General features: G+C 48.4%; 1 protein-coding gene across 1 annotated transcript in view; it reads left to right on the top strand.

The window, feature by feature from the left end:
- The first annotated feature begins 3356 nt into the window (after positions 1-3356).
- The window catches only part of LOC309400429 (DNA-directed RNA polymerase II subunit RPB1-like), a 39082-nt gene continuing 26011 nt past the window's right edge, over positions 3357-16427 (top strand). Inside the window, exons 1-8 of the mRNA XM_081968913.1 lie at positions 3357-3763; positions 6533-6665; positions 7014-7150; positions 8433-8606; positions 14056-14337; positions 14530-14691; positions 15477-15697; positions 15792-15924. Of these exons, the coding sequence (XP_081825039.1) occupies positions 3674-3763; positions 6533-6665; positions 7014-7150; positions 8433-8606; positions 14056-14337; positions 14530-14691; positions 15477-15697; positions 15792-15924 (1332 nt within the window). The 5' untranslated portion in view covers positions 3357-3673. The remainder of the gene's footprint in view (positions 3764-6532; positions 6666-7013; positions 7151-8432; positions 8607-14055; positions 14338-14529; positions 14692-15476; positions 15698-15791; positions 15925-16427) is intronic.

Here is a 16427-nt window from a genome sequence, read left to right as displayed (position 1 = left end):
ATCTGTGTAGCCCTATATCGCCACTGCCTGCCTGCCAGATGTTAAAACATCATCTGGAATTCCTGTGACTTCTGAACTAGGTTTAATCCTAGCTAACAGATTCTGCCTTTCTGCTGAGGTGGATAGAAAGTCAGAAATAAACAGGGTTGGCTGAGAAAGGAGAATATCTGTAGCTCAGGGCTGAAATGAGGGCTCCTTGGTGCTCTTTGTGGTTTTTCTTGCAGACGTTTCATGACCCAACTAGGTAACATCATTTAGTGGCCGTTCAAAGTGACAATGGCACAGAAAAATGTGACTTATGACTGTTTTTCATAGTTGTTTTTTTTAAACTGTTTAATAAAAATTATGTTAAAAAGCAACAACAAACCTGTGACTAATTTATCAACTGCGGTCATTCACTTCACAACTGCGGCAAGGAAGGTCATAAAATGGGGCAAAACTCACTCAACAAATGACGTTTTGGCCTCAATTGTGGTGATAAGTCGAGGACTACCTGTATTTAAGTAGAGAAATTAAAGGGTCAGGAAATTATTAAAATTGAATAATAGCATAGTGAAGGTGTTAATAACATATCCCACTTCCCCCTCCCACATGCCCTTAAGATTTTAACATTGTTTCCAATTTATGTTTTAATGTACATGTATAGATACATTAAGCCACCCGGAGTTACCCTGTAGTAAGATGGGCAGCCAATAAATGTTATTAATAAATATGAATAAATGTTATTAATAAATATTAATAAATATTATCAATAACTATTAATGAATATTATTAATAAATATTAATAAATGTTCTTACTAAATATTAATAAATGTTATTAATAAATATATGCCACTTATCTAACCATAGGCCTATTCTAAGCAGCTCTCAACCATAAAAACAAAATAAAAAGGAAGTTTAAAACAAAAGTAAAATAATAGAATAAAGCAAGGAAAAAGAAAACAGATGGATATGTCTAGTTTAAAAAATGGTTATTGAGAGAGACAGACAGACAGACACCCAGATCTCCTGGCAACTTATTTTCTCCCCCTTTCCAGGTTTTGCTTTTTTAATAAATGTATTTATTGAGGTTCCAATCCTCTTAAAATACACATTAAAAAAAAAAAGACAATAGGGAAAGAAAGAGGAAGAAGCGATCGAGGAGGAAAGAAGAGAAAAAAACACCCCGAGCGTTGACTTCCCACTTTTTTCAGTGCTGTAAAATACAAAATATTATTTTTATTATTATTATTAATACATTTTATTCATAGACACTTTTATGAAAAACAGTGCATTGTCAGAATTTACAAATAAAAAAGACCCCAAAAAGTGGTGTTAAACATTGACATACAAACTAATAACAGCAATAATAATAGATATAGTAACAATAGTAATAATATACCCCAAAAGCTTTTAGCTAGGTTTCTTCTTGCAATTAAAGTATTGTAATTATTTACCTTATTTTCAGTGTTAACCTTTACGATCTTAGTTTTCTCTCATTCCTACCCCTTCCTTCCCATCCATTCGTAGAATTTATTCCACGTCCGTATAATATTCTGCATCTTCTTGATCTTTAATCTTAAAATATTATTATGAATTTCCCCCTTTTCCCCCTCCCCCCATCGTTATTAGGATTTTAATCCTGTAAAGGAGACAAATGAAAATAAAGATCACCCAGAAAGGGGGGGGGGAGGGGGGGAGCGTTGGATTTTATTTTTTCCTCAGGGGAACAAAATACAAAAATAAAATATGTACTTTTTCCCCCCTTTTCTCCTCAACCAGATTTTATTGTGTTGGGGTTTAAAAAGGGCCTAAAAAGCAGCCCCATAGGAACTCTTTAGAATGGGGGGTACCCCCTTTTTTTGGGCCTAGGAAGGGGGCAAGGCCCCCCTCAATCTGGCACTCCAGGCCAGAAAGCCCATCTCTGCCCCCCCTTTCAATCTCCCCCTCCCCACACATTGAGCCCCCCCCAAACTGCCCAACACTTTATTATCACCCCCCCCCTAAATTTCTCTATTCCCTCCAAATTTGTTTTCTCTCACACCTCATGCCCTCAGGAGCCCCATAAGTCCTTTCTCCTCCCCCCCAAACCCCACATTTGAGGGCTCCCCATTATTTACGTCCTCCCTGCCCCCCCCAAATCCCCTCTCCTTAGGCTTTCCTCAGACAGCACCCCTTAATCTTCAGTTTTTCCTCCCTTTCCTATCAGAAGCCCACCCCACTCCACAGCAGCAACGCCCTGACCCCCAAGTCGCCCCTTCGCCAATAAACCGTTCCCTCACAACTCCACATCCATGTTCTCTTCGCCCGTTCCGGCCGCTTTCTTCTCGTTAATTCCGCTGAATTGTAGCCCTCCGTACCCCCGGAGAGGTTCTCAAGAGCCTTTCCGCCAAGGCCCGAGTCAGTTGTGGAAGTAGGCCCCGAAGCAGCGCGCTTTCCTAAAGCGGAGCGGCCGACCGAGCGCGCGCCGCTCCCGGCCGAGAGAATCACGCGAGCGCGAGGCCTTGTAGGCCGCTGGCCGGAGCGTTCCATCCGGCTCGGCTTCGCGCTCGACAAAAGCTGGCTCTGTGAGGCACCCGACTCTCCACCCTCGGGGCCCCTTCGGCCATTTTCGGAAAGGTTCGGCTTGTGGCCACGCCCCCTCCCCCCTTAAGGAGCGGCTTTGTTTTCCCCGCCTTTCGCAGCTCATGAATAGTCAATGAGGCCCGTCGAAAATCTTCGGGAAAGGAGCCTGCTTCCGTAAGGACTGTACCATAAGCAAAAGAGGGGGGAACAGAATAATTAAGGAAAATTGTATATTAATCTAATTCGAGAGCCGGTCCTCATGAGAAGGCTTGGCTTGTAGAATAAGTATTCCTTCCTGAAATAACTTGCTTGCAAAAAAAAACCTGCTTCCATTGCATTGCTAACGAAGAGTTTGTTTGTAAAAACTCAGCTAATTCTAGCAAGCATGCCAATAACATTTTATCCGCGCTTTTCCGTAACCTAATTACCGAGTTCAACAGGCGTTTGCAAAAAAAATAATTAAAAAGCACGACGGAGCTGAAAGTGAGCGCAAACCGAAAACTGGATCGCCCCCCCAACGAAGCCTAAATAATATTTATATCATTTACTTACTGCACACTTCCTCACCGTCCACCCCCCATGATTTGGTTTGATCTTTCCTCCTTCTCCGGCGCCGCCTCTTGTTCTTGTTTTCCCTCGGGCCCTAGCCACGCCCCCTCCCGTTCGGAGACGACGCAGCCGCAGCCCCGCCCCTTTCGGCGTCATCGCCCTTGCCGTCGTACTCCTGTAGCCCCGTGCCCGGGGAGCGAGGCTATATAAAGGCGGCGACGGAGCTGCTTCGTTCAGTCGCGCCGGAGAGCGCGGAGGGAGAGGACAGGAGGGGGGGAAGAAGCGGCCGGACGTGGTCGCGTGTCGGGGGACTCTCCTGTCGGCGAGCCTATCCTCTTTCCCGACGGCGTTGCGAGACGCCGGACGCTTTCCCGGGAGAAGAGTTCGGGCCGGCGGCGTTAAAAAAAACCGGAGAGTTGGGGGAAGGGCCGGCGGCTGCTGTGGCTTCTTCCGGGCTGGTGACGGACTAAGGCGGAGGCAGAGCAGCGTCACGTGACTCCGGGGAAAAGGAAGGGAGGGAAAAAAAAGGCGGCGGCGGACGGGAGGAAAAAAAAAAGAAAGAAAAAGAGGGGCCGCCAAGATGCACGGGGGCGCGCCCTCCGGGGACAGTGCGTGCCCGCTGCGCACCATCAAGCGCGTGCAATTCGGCATCCTCAGCCCGGATGAGATGGTGGGTGGCCCAACGTTTGGGGTGGGAGGTTGGCTGGTTCCCCCCCCCCAAAAAAAGTTTGCTTTTCCATCGGAATTTGGGGGTGGGTCTTGGGCTACTTAGGGTGGTTTCTATGACCCCCCCCCCCCAGATTGTCCCAAGCAGCCCCCTTCTTTCTTGGGGACGGAGGAGTTTGCAAGTTTTTGCAGGAAAAGAAAAAAAATGGGCAAAGGTCTTGAGATACTTAAGGGGGTTCTCCGACCCCCTCCACTTAATTAAGTGCCCCCCCATCTTTCTTGGGGACAGTTTGCAAGTTTTTGTAAGAAAAAGATGGGGAAGGATCTTCAGTTACTTAAGGGTTTTTTTTCCACCCCCACCATTTAAGTGCCCCCCCATCTTTCTTGGGGACAGTTTGCAAGTTTTTGCAAGGGGAAAAAATGAGGAAGGGTCTTCAGTTACTTAAGGGGGTTGTCTGACCCCCCATCACTTAATTAAGTGCCCCCCATCTTTCTTGGGGACAGTTTGCAAGTTTTTGCAAGAAAAAGATGGAAAAGGGTCTTCAGTTAACTAAGGGGGTTCTCCCACCCCCACCATTTAATTGCTTCCCATCTTTCTTGGGGACAGTTGGCACATTTTTGCAAGGGTCTGGTTTGCAAGAAAAGAGAAAATGTGGAAGGGTCTTCAGTTATTTAAGGGGCTTCTCCATCTCCCTTCACTTTTTCAAGCACCCCCCCCCCCTTCTTTCTTGGGGACTTTTTGCAAGAAAAAGATCGGGAAGGGTCTTCGGTTACTTAAGGGTGTCCTCTGACCCCTGCCATTTTCTCATGTGCCCCCCCTCTTTTGGGGGCTTTGCAAGTTTTTGCAAAGGAAATAAATTGGGGGTTTCCAAACTTTGCACTTTCATTGGAATTTGAGGGGGAGGGGTTGTCTAAGATTATTTAGGAGTTTTTGATGACTCTCTGACAACTCCCCAGCAGCCCTCTTTCCTTGGGAGGTCTTTGCATGTTTTTGTGCAAATGCTGCTTTGGCGAAAACAAAAATGCATTTGGGGGATGATCTTGAGTTACTTAGAAGTGGGGGGGGGAGCTGTGATCACCCCACTCTCCCAAATGCCCCCCCCTCTTGGGAAGTTTGCAGTTTTTCCAAGTGCAAGTGGCTCTTTTCCAAAAAAAAAAAAAAAGCATCAGGTGTCAGTGGCCTTCCTTTTGGAAGTGGTTTCACTCTGGATTGGCGATCTCTCTTGCTCTTTTTCTCTCTCCCCTGCCCCTCCATTTCTTTTAATCCTGATTTTTAAGAGAGAGGGGCTTGATAAAGATCAGGGCCCAGTGTGATTCTTGCCTAGTTCTGCCTTTGCCACTGACTTTTATTGGGTGTCTTCCAATTGTGGGTTATTTCAAAACAGCAAAAATTATTCATTTTATATGCTGCTTGTCTCGCTGTCCAGAGTGACTCTTGAGCAAGCTGATTGGCAGAGTTTTTGGTTGCTGAAACTTCTGATCTGAGTTTTATAATTGCACTATTAATACTTTATAGGAAACTTTTAAGTAGGTTTTGTTTATCAAATTTATATGCCGCTTGTCTCGCTATCCAGCGTGAATGGGCAGACAAATTGGCAGCCTTGGGAATCTTCAAAGAATTTGCTTGCTGGAACTTCAGATTGGTTTACTGAATTTTTATCCCGCCTTTATTTATAACTCACTCAAAGCAGGGATTATTCCTAATCCTTTTCCCCACAACAACCCTGTGAGGTCGGCTTGGCTGAGAGGAACTGCCCCATAGTTACACAGTAACTACAAACTTGATTTCTTATTGAATCCCCTTCATTTTGTATCATTTTATATCATTTTGTATCATTTTTCTTTACCTTTTTGTTACATTGTAAGCACCCAGAGTCTGCAACATTGAGATGGGCAGCATATAAATTTAATTATAATTATTATAAGAAACGTATTTATAAGTAAATAAGAACCCAGTCATCTGATCTAAAAGTATTCTGCAGCCTCAACCAACTTTTTTTATTCCACTTTTGTCCAAAATTCTGCCAAGCCAGATTTTCAAGCTCTGTTTTTTTCAAAAGCCCCTCCTGTGTGTGTGTGGGGGGGGGAGCCCAGACTGTCAAACACATTTTTTTGCCAATGATGTGGGTAAATCCTGCCTCCCCCCCTTAGCAAAATATCTTGTTAACCAGAGGTGGGTGACACGTGGTTGTGACAATTTGAAAAATCATCTTATTGGGGCGGTGGGAAAAGAAATGGTTATCCCTTTGGCAGTAAATCTGTTTTAAAAGAGATGACTAATCAGCAATTTTATTTAGCTCTTTTTATTTAATTTATAAGCCACCTTTCTTATTTCTATAAATAAGACAGCAAATATATCCAATACACTTTCCTCCCATTTACCCTACAAGGATTCTGAGGTGGGCTGGGAGGAAAGAGAATATCTGCTTCAAAGTCACTCAGCTGGGTTCCATGCCTAAAGTGGGACTAGAACTCTCTTATCACCTGGTGGCAATTGGTCCAAAGTCACCCAGCCAACTGGCTTTGGATGCCTGAGGCAAGACTAGAACTCCCAGTCTCCCAGTTTTTAGCCTGATTCCTTAATTACTAGGCCAAACTGAATAAACACGTTCTGCCTTTTCACTTGTCTTTTCTTCCCCCCCCCCGCGCCCTCCAAAGTATTAATTTCCGCTCTGGCTCTTTGGGATTGCCGCTGTTTTGTGGCACATTCACACGTTTTAACCAAAGACCCGTCGCTCTTGGCACTCACCCGCTTTTTGCTTGCAATTTCTAGAAACGGATGTCGGTGACCGAAACGGGCATCAAGTACCCAGAGACCACAGAAGGCGGTCGCCCCAAACTCGGAGGGTTGATGGATCCTCGCCAAGGGGTCATTGAAAGGACCGGGCGGTGCCAGACATGCGCAGGTGAGGACCCTGGCGGTGTGCCACCATCTGTGCGGTGGGCCGATAGGGTCGGGGGACATCACTGCCTCCCATTTGAGAGTGGTGCGGTGACCTAGAGGTGGAGCTCTCGCCACACGATCAGGAGGCTGTGAGTTCAATCCTAGGTAGAGGCAGATATTTCTCTCTCTGGGCATAATGAGAATTTATCTGCCGAATGAAACTCCGCTCTGGCAACAGGGAAGGGCATCCGGCCAGTAAATACTCAGCTCCATTCAGTTGCCCAGACTCCACCCTGGAAAGGATTATGGGGTTGTTAAAAGATGATGATGATGATGATAATCACTTCCGCCTCCTGTTTATCTCCGGCAGGCAACATGACCGAATGTCCTGGCCATTTTGGCCACATCGAACTGGCCAAGCCAGTTTTCCACGTTGGCTTTTTAGGAAAAACCATGAAAGTCCTTCGGTGCGTTTGTTTCTTCTGCTCCAAACTGCTGGTCGATTCGGTGAGTAACGAGACCCCGTGGCTAAGCGAGACGTTGGTTAAGTGAGTTTTAAGCCCCATTTTACGAACTCGCTTGCTGCCTTTGTTAAGCGAATCCCTGCAGTCGTTAAGTGAACCTGGCTTCCCCCCCACGGACTCTGCTTGTTGGAAGTTCGCAAAAGGGGATCAAAAGGGGACGCTGCAACCGTCAGTTGCCATGGTTGCAAGTATGGAAAAACTGCCCTCGGTCACTTTTGTCAGTGTTGTCGTAACTTTGAACGGTCGCTAAACGAACGGAAGTCGAGAACTACCTGTGATTTATTTATCTCAAGTTTTGTATCTTTTTTTCATCTTTTTTTAAAATTGTAAGCTAAGGCAGTGGTGGGCAACCTTTTTTTTCAACTGAGCCAAATCTCGCCAAAACCACGATTGAAATTTATTTTGAGAGCCACATTTTTAAAACCGAAAATACATAGGATGGTACACTGTTTTTAGTTTCAATAAACTCTGGCATTTGAAGCACGCAAGTCTTAAAGCTGTCAAGTTACAAGATCCTTGCATCCCTAACCCTTTAGAAAAAAAAACCCAGGGTCTTCAAACCTGACAGCTTGAAGACTTGTGGACTTCAACTCCCAGAATTCTGAGAATTGAAGTCCACCAGTCTTAAAACAGCCAACTTTGCAGACCTCTGTGTTAGCCCAAAGCCTGGTGCTGGGCGGGCCTTGCTCGGAGCCCCAAGAAGCGAGGAAGGAGAAAAAGACGGAGGCCAAGGAGCTTCTCCCCCCCCCCCCCCCCTGCAAAAATCTTATCAGTGAGCCGGCAGGCAGTAGCAAATTAGCTGATTACGTGGCGTGATCAGTTAGACTCCCCAGTTAGATTTTTGCTGGGAGGAGGCGGTGTGGGGAAGCTCCTTAGCCTCCGTTTCTTTTTCTGCCTCCTCGCTTCTCGTCCCCGCCCGACTTCAGGATCTTCCCTAATCATTGTGGGTTGGAAAAAAAGGGAAAGGGGCGCTTGTTTTGAAGTGCCCGAGAGGAGGGAGGGGAGCGGGCGCCCGGCACACAGAAGAGCCGGATTAAAGTGTGTAAAGAGCCGCATGTGGCTCGCGAGCCATGGCTTGCCGACCACTGAGCTAAGGTATCAAGAGTTATTACCTTCTTATAAGACGCACAGCCAATAAACTTCAGAAACAAACAAAGGCAGGGATGGCCGAACCCCAGTGGAGGGCTCCGTGCCCCCCCCCCACCATCTTGTGGAGCAGGGGGGGGGCATCATTCCCTGTGTGTTTTCCCTTCTCTCCCTGGCAGAACAATCCGAAGATCAAGGACATCCTGAACAAGTCGAAAGGCCAGCCAAAGAAGCGGCTGACCCACGTCTACGACCTCTGCAAAGGCAAGAACATCTGCGAGGGGGGAGAGGAGATGGATAATAAATTTGGGGTGGAGCAGCCCGAAGGCGACGAGGACATCACCAAGGAAAAGGTGAGGAGCCCCAACGTGAAGCCAATTGAGCCCCCCCAAAAGCCTCAGGAATTTCCCCACTGAGCTGGGTCACTTTTTCAGTCAATCAGAATAGAGCTTGCAAGGGACCTTGGAGGTCTTCTAGTCCAACCCCCTCCTGCTCAAGCAGGAGACCATATCCCATTTCAGACAAATGGCTGACCCGTCTCTTCTTAAAAACCTCCAGTGTTGGACATTAATAATAATAATAATAGCCTTTATTGTCATTGTACATCATGTATACAACAATATTGACAATTTACTACTTCTGGAGGAAAATCATTCCACTGGTTGATTAACAGAATTAATAGAGTTGGAAGGGGCCTTGGAGGTCATCCAGTCCAACCCCTTGCTCCAGCAGGAGACCCTATCCCACTTCGTGCAAATCGTCCAATCTCTTCTTAAAAAACCTCCAGCGATGGAGCCCTCACAACGTCTGGTGGCAAGTCAGTTCCACTGTTTAATTGTCCTCACTCAGTTTCCCCTTAATTCCAGGTTGCTTCTCTCCTTGATTGGTTTCCACCCATTGCTTCTTCTTTTGCCTTTGGGTGCTTTGCAGAATAGCTTGACCCCCCTTCTTCTTTGGGGCAGCCCCTCCAATGTTGGAAGACTGCTGTCATGCCCCCCACTATTCCATCTTATCTCCACAGTAGCCAAACCCAAATCCTGCAGCCGTTCTTCATAAGCCAACATGGGTTTGTCAAAAACAGATTGTGCCAGAGTAATCCTATTGCATTCTTTGACAAAGGGACAAAATTAGTGGACCAGAGGAATGCCGTTGATATAGTTTACTTGGACTTCAGGAAGGCATTCGATAAGGTAGACCATAACCTACTACTAGATAAAGTAGAAGAATGTGGGTTAGACAGCATCACCACCAGATGGATTCGTAACTGGCTGACCAACCGCACTCAACGTGTAGTTCTCAATGGAACTGCATCTACATGGAGGGAAGTATGCAGTGGAGTACCCCAAGGCTCTGTTTTAGGCCCAGTACTCTTCAACATCTTCATCAATGATTTGGATGAGGGAATAAATGGGGAACTCATCAAATTTGCAGATGACACCAAGCTGGCAGGAAGAGCCAACACTCCAGAAGACAGGCTAAAGATACAGAAGGATCTTGACAAACTTGAACATTGGGCACTATCTAATAAAATGAAATTCAATGGTGAAAAGAGTAAGGTTCTACATTTAGGCAAGAAAAACGAAATGCACAAGTACAGTATAGGTGGTACCTTGCTCAGTAGTAGTAACTGTGAAAGGGACCTTGGAGTCCTAGTGGACAACCATTTAAATAGGAGCCAGCCGTGTGCAGCAGCTGCCAAAAAAGCCAACACAGTTCTAGGCTGCATCAACAGAGGGAGAGAATCAAGATCACGTGAAGTGTTGATGCCACTTTATAATGCCTTGGTGAGGCCACACTTGGAATATTTGCATTCAGTTCTGGTCGCCACGATGTAAAAAAAGATGTGGAGACTCTAGAAAAAGTGCAGAGAAGATCAACAAAGAGGATTAGGGGACTGGAGGCTAAAACATATGAAGAACGGTTGCAGGAACTGGGTATGTCTAGTTTAATAGAAAAAAGGACTAGGGGAGACATGATAGCAGTCTTATAAATAAATCAATAAATATTTATTTCTTAGCCGCACCCTCTCCCGAAGGACTCGGGGCGGCGTACAATGAAACATATGAAATAAATATGTGGACAAAACAAACATATAACAGAGACATATACCGAGACATACACAAGGAGGAGGTCGGCTGATGAATAAAAAACAATTAGAATACAATGATTAAAAAACCCCTAAATAATTAAATATAATTAAAATGCCCAATTAAAAACCCATCAGGAGCGATATGGTTAGATCAAAGTTGAGCCAGGCCAGCTACTTGGAATAGGTGGGTCTTAAGCTTTACACGAAAGGAGCGGAGGTCAGAGGTATTCCTAATATCCGGAGGGAGGTCATTCCACAGGGCTGGGCCCGCCACAGAGAAGGCTCTACTCCTAGGCGCCGCCCCCTGACACTGTCTAGTGGACGGCACCTGGAGGAGGCCCTCTCTGTGCGAGCGGATTGGTCGCAGGGATCTATGGGGCAGAATACGATCCCGCAGGTAACTAGGTCCTGAGCCATGGAGCGCTTTAAAGATTGTTATCAAAACCTTGAAACGCACCCGATAGACCACAGGAAGCCAGAGCAGCTCGCGCAGGAACGGTGTCACTTGGGAGTACCTAGTACTCCCCATAATTACCCGCGCGGCTGCGTTCTGGACCAACTGTAGCCTCCGGGTGCATTTCAAGGGAAGCCCCATGTAGAGAGTGTTACAGTAGTCCAAGCGAGACGTCACCAGCACATGAGTGACTGTGCGTAAGGCGTCCCGGTCCAGTAGGGGGCGCAATTGGCACACCAGGCGAACCTGGTGGAACGCCCCCCTTGCCACGGCTGTCACAGGGTCCAGGGAAGGCTTCTTGAGCAAGGGTCTCACCACCGCCTCTTTCAAGGCGGCCGGGAGAGACCCCTCGCTCAATGAAGCATTCACTAGGCCCAGGAGCCAGTCTCGTGTAACCTCCCAGGATGCCAGTACAAGCCAGGAGGGACACGGGTCCAATAAACATGTGGTGGGTCGCAGTCGTCCACGCATTCTGTCCAAATCCTCGATGGCAACCAAGTCAAACTCCTCCCAGGTCGATTCCTCAAGACTCGCCACGGATGTCTCCATTGGACCACTAACAGGGACCCAATCCCTCCGGATTTGAGCGATTTTATCCTGCAGATATTTCCCAAATTCCTCTGCCCTGCCCTGTAGAGGGGCCTCCCGCGGCCTCTGAAACAAGAGGGAGCGGGACACCCGAAACAGGGCGGCAGGGCGGTTCTCCGCGGATGCAATGAGAGTGGCACAATATTGGCGTTTGGCCACTCTCAATGCCACAAGGTACGTCCTTAAATGGGCTCGTACCTGTGTTCGATCAAGTTCGGAACGAGAGGATCTCCAATGACTCTCTAGACGTCTCTTGCGGCATTTCATCACCCTTAGTTCCTCGGTAAACCAAGGGGCTAGGGTGGATCGTTGCCGCCGGAGAGGCCGCAAAGGTGCCACCCGGTTCAAGGCCCCGGTAGTCGCATTATTCCACGCGACCACCAGGTCCTCTACCCGGGGGCGGGTCAAGGTCTTCCAATATCTCAAAGTCTTCCAATATCTCAGGGGTTGCCACAAAGAAGAGGGAGTCAAACTATTCTCCAAGACACCTGAGGACAGAACAAGAAGCAATGGGTGGAAACAAATCAAGGAGAGAAGCCACTTAGAACTGAGGAGGAATTTCCTGACAGTCAGAACAATTAATCAGTGGAACAGAAGTTGCCTCCAGAAGTTGTGAATGCTCCAACACTGGAAGTCTTTAAGAAGATGTTGGAGAGCCATTTGTCTGGAACGGTATAGGGTTTCCTGCCTAGGCAGGGGGTTGGACTAGAAGACCTCCAAGGTCCCTTCCAACTCTGCTACTGTATTGTATGTTTTAGTCTCCAGGCCTTTGATCCTCTTCGTTGCTCTTCCCTGGACTTTTAGTGCAAGGGAGTTGGACGTGATTCGGCATAATTTGTTTGTGTCCTTCTTGTGGTACAATATCTTTTGTTCCTGGGTACAAAAATCAAGGTTTAGCAAGCAAGAACTTCTGTTGACACTGGCTGTAGGTCTATCACTCTTGTGAACATTCTTTCTATCAGCATTTCCCTATCGTGAAAATCACCGCCTGATTATTTATTTACACGCCGCTTTTATTCTTTTTACCCACAACCACCCTGTGAGGTGGGTTGGGCTGAGACAGGAGAATTGGCTCCAGGTCCCCCAGCCAGCTTTCATGCGTAAAGTGGGACTAGAGCTCCCAATCTCCTGGGGATTGGGCCAAGGTCCCCCCAGCCCAGCTTTCATATTATTTTTGCTTTGTTTGACCGAAAATTAAATTGATTTGGTTTGATTTTCAGCTTTTTGCATGGTTTTCTACAATTGCCCTTGCTGGAGCCCATACAAAAGCTAGTTATTAAACTGTGAACCTTTTCCCTTGATAATAAAATATGAAAAATATCATTTGTCAGTCAGGTCTCAGTCAGAAATAACTCTCTCGGATTCCATCTACCTGTTGCCCGGGAAAAAAACACAGCTGTTTCCCTTCCCAGGGTCTGAATTTCCACCGGGAAATTAATACGCAGATGTTAACACCTGTGATAATTTAACCCGCTAATCTTCCAAGGGGATTTTCATCAAACCGTGTGTGCCCCACTTGCCGTTTCCGTTTTGAAAAATGGATGCTTCATGTTTGTCAACTCGGAAGCAAGAACAAAACTCCCATTAACGGCTGCTTTTTATTTTTCCCCATCCAAATTTCCTTGCAGGTCACCCAAGGGCGATTCTGCCGATTGTGCCTTAGTTTTCTTCCGAATTAAAGTAATTGAGGCCCACTTAGGAGAAGCCAAGTGGTCCCCCCCCCCCCCCCAGGGCTCTTAGTCTGAACAAGCTTTTTATAAATTAATTGGGTCTGAATTTTGCCTAAAAGTCTCCCCGGCTTGATTGAGGTTTCCTGTTAAACTCAAAAGGAAACGTTGTGGCAACACACACACACAATTAGGTGATAAATAGGTAAGTGAATTTCAGTTTGGTCACACATTGTTTTGCTAACGTTCTTTTGGCTAACTCTTTAAAGACTATTGGGGTGAAAATGGAAGTGCTCTCCCAGAAGAAGAAGAAAACGAGAGAAATATTGTCTAGAGCGAAAATATACATTTCAAGAGAATAGAGCATAGCTGTTGGCGTCTATTTCAGTTCTCCAGCTGCCTTTTGGTTTTAGATTTTTATTTTTATTTTGCCGGTATTGTTTTTGTAACTCAAAGCACCGCACAGACGAATGCTCCTTCCTTCCTTCCTTCCTTCCTCCTATTTTCTCCACAACAACAACCCTGTGAGGTGGGTTGGGCTGAGTCACCCAGCTGGCTTTCATAGCTAAGGCTGGATTAGAACTCACCATCACCTGTTGATTGTCCCAAAGTCACCCAGATCTCTCTTCACGCCTAAGGCATGAAACTCACATTCTCCTGGTCGTTGGCCCAAAGTCAACCACGTGGCTTTCACGCCTAAAGCAGAATTCCCATTTTTCTGGGAATTGGCCCAAAGTCACCCAGCCGCCTCTCATGTCTTAAGGCAGCACTAGAACTCACGCTCTCCCAGTTTCTAACCTGATGCCTTCACCATTGAACCCCCTGGGGAAAACAGGAGCTAGAAGAGGAGTATTCAGTTCGTCCATCCTCTTGAGTTACTTTGTAAACAAAGGTGGGATAAAAAAAAAAGACAATAAGGGTCCCAGAGAGAGGTTCTTTTGCACCAGGGTTTCCTTCCCCGCCCCCTCCCTGCCCCCCAGTGACGCTGTCTTCCCTCCCTCAAGGGCCACGGGGGCTGCGGACGCTACCAGCCGAGGATCCGCCGCTCGGGCCTGGAGCTGTATGCCGAGTGGAAGCACGTGAACGAGGACTCCCAAGAGAAGAAGATCCTGCTCAGCCCCGAACGGGTCCACGAGATCTTCAAGCGGATCTCGGATGAGGAATGCTTCATCTTGGGCATGGACCCCAAATACGCCCGGCCGGAGTGGATGATCTGCACCGTGCTTCCCGTCCCTCCACTCTCCGTCCGACCGGCCGTCGTCATGCAAGGCGCGGCCAGGAATCAGGTAGCTGCAGGCGACTCGTGGTGGGGGTGGGGAGGCTTGATTTGAACCCAGACCCAGCACTGAATTCACAGTCTTAGCATCCTATCCAAGCTTCCAGGGGGACTCACCCGGGGAAGGGCCAGGGCTTGTGGTTCGTCTCACACAAGGGGTGCTAAATGCTGACCCTCCAGCCCCTTCCCTCCTTCCCCCTAGGACGACTTGACTCACAAGCTGGCCGACGTTGTGAAAATCAACAACCAGTTGCGGCGGAACGAGCAGAACGGGGCGGCCGCTCACGTCATCGCGGAAGACGTCAAGCTTCTCCAGTTCCATGTGGCCACCATGGTGGACAATGAACTTCCTGGGCTGCCCCGGGTAAGTGCCTGAAGAATGGGCAGGAAGAGCCCTGAGGACATTCCCCCCACCCCCCAAATCCTGTCCCCCATACTTTATAGAACAGTGCTTCTCAATCCCGAACACTGGAAGGTGGGAGGACTTCAGCTCCCAGGATTCCCCAGCCAGCCCTCCTTGGAATTGTAGTCCTAGCACAGGAGTGTCCAACTTTTGATTTCATTGAGGACCGCATCAGGGTTGTGGTTGATCTTGGGGGCCCAAGTGGGCGCAGCTGACTGGGTAGGCTTGATGTCGCTCACGTTGGGGAGGGGGTGCCCGTGGTGGCCCAGGTGGGGCGAGGGGATCCATTGTCTCCATCTCACGCCCAGGGGTGGGATGGGGGCAGCCCCACGGATCTAAGGCTGACTACGTTCCAGTCCCACCCAGTTGTAGATCAGTGCCTGGCTCGTCAAACACGTCAAACCCTCACTCCCCCCCCCCCGACAACCATCCCACCATATCACCCTGGGGGTCTCCTGGCCCCTTTGTCGAAACCATGTCCCTGGAGCCTTTTGGAAGAGTGTCAAAAGTGGGGACCTAGCTGTTTTCCACGGGGGACAATGGGCAGCCGAGTTCCTCCATTGCAGGATGAGAGGATGTGGGATTTTAGGGGGGGAAAAAACCCTTCTAGGAAGGGACGGTGAAGACAGAGAGAGGGGAGGGTCTAAAATCCCACCCGCTGCCTTGTTGATCCCCCTTCCCCAAAGCCCGGGCTCCTTTTCTGGTTTAACGTCTCGGAGGCCTGATGCCCGCTCTGGCTTTTGCAGGCGATGCAGAAATCCGGCCGGCCCCTCAAGTCCTTGAAGCAGCGTCTGAAAGGGAAGGAAGGCCGTGTGCGAGGGAACCTGATGGGCAAACGGGTGGATTTCTCCGCCCGGACGGTCATCACGCCCGATCCCAACCTCTCCATCGACCAGGTGGGCGTGCCACGCTCCATCGCCGCCAACATGACTTTCGCCGAAATCGTGGCGCCTTTCAACATCGACAGGTGAGAGCCTTGGCAGCCCCCTCCCTGCGACACTCGGCACTTGCTGCTCTGGCGGTCTCTCTGACTCTCTTGCCTCCCCCCCCCCCACCCCCAGGCTGCAGGAGCTGGTGAGCCGAGGGAACAGTCAGTATCCCGGTGCCAAGTACATCATCCGGCACAACGGAGACAGGATTGACCTCCGCTTCCACCCGAAGTCCAGCGACCTTCACCTGCAAATTGGGTACAAGGTCAGTCTGGCTGCAAAGGAGGAGCGTGTGTGGAGGGGGAACTGGTCCCAGTGGGGCAGGAGAGTGGCCCTAACCCCCCAGTGGGCAGCAGGGTGGATTATCTTTCCTGCCAACTCCGGTTGGGCAGCGTGTGAACTGCAGGAAATGCTACACAGATAGCGCTTGACTTACAGCGGTTCATTTAGTGACGGTTCAAAGTTACAGCGGCACTGAAAAAAAGGGGGCTTGTGCCCATTTTTCACATTTACGACCGTTGCGGCAGCCCCGCAATCACGCTCTCGAACTTCAGGCGCTTTGGCAACTGGTTCACACTTATGACCGTTGTCAGGTCCCCTTTTGCGACCGCCTGAGAAGCGAAGGCCGCGGGAGAAGAGAGATTCACAACCGGGTGACTTGACTTATCAATTGCAGTGATTCACTTAGCCACCGTGGCGAGAAAGGTGGTAAAACGGGGCAAAACTCCCTTAACAAATGTCTCACTTAACAACAGGAGCCTTGGCCTC

The sequence above is a fragment of the Natrix helvetica genome, assembly GCF_964273705.1.
Source record: "Natrix helvetica genome assembly, chromosome: W".
NCBI lineage: Eukaryota > Metazoa > Chordata > Lepidosauria > Squamata > Natricidae > Natrix > Natrix helvetica.
Note: the sequence above shows the minus strand (reverse complement) of the source record. Positions and strands in the feature narration are given on the sequence as shown.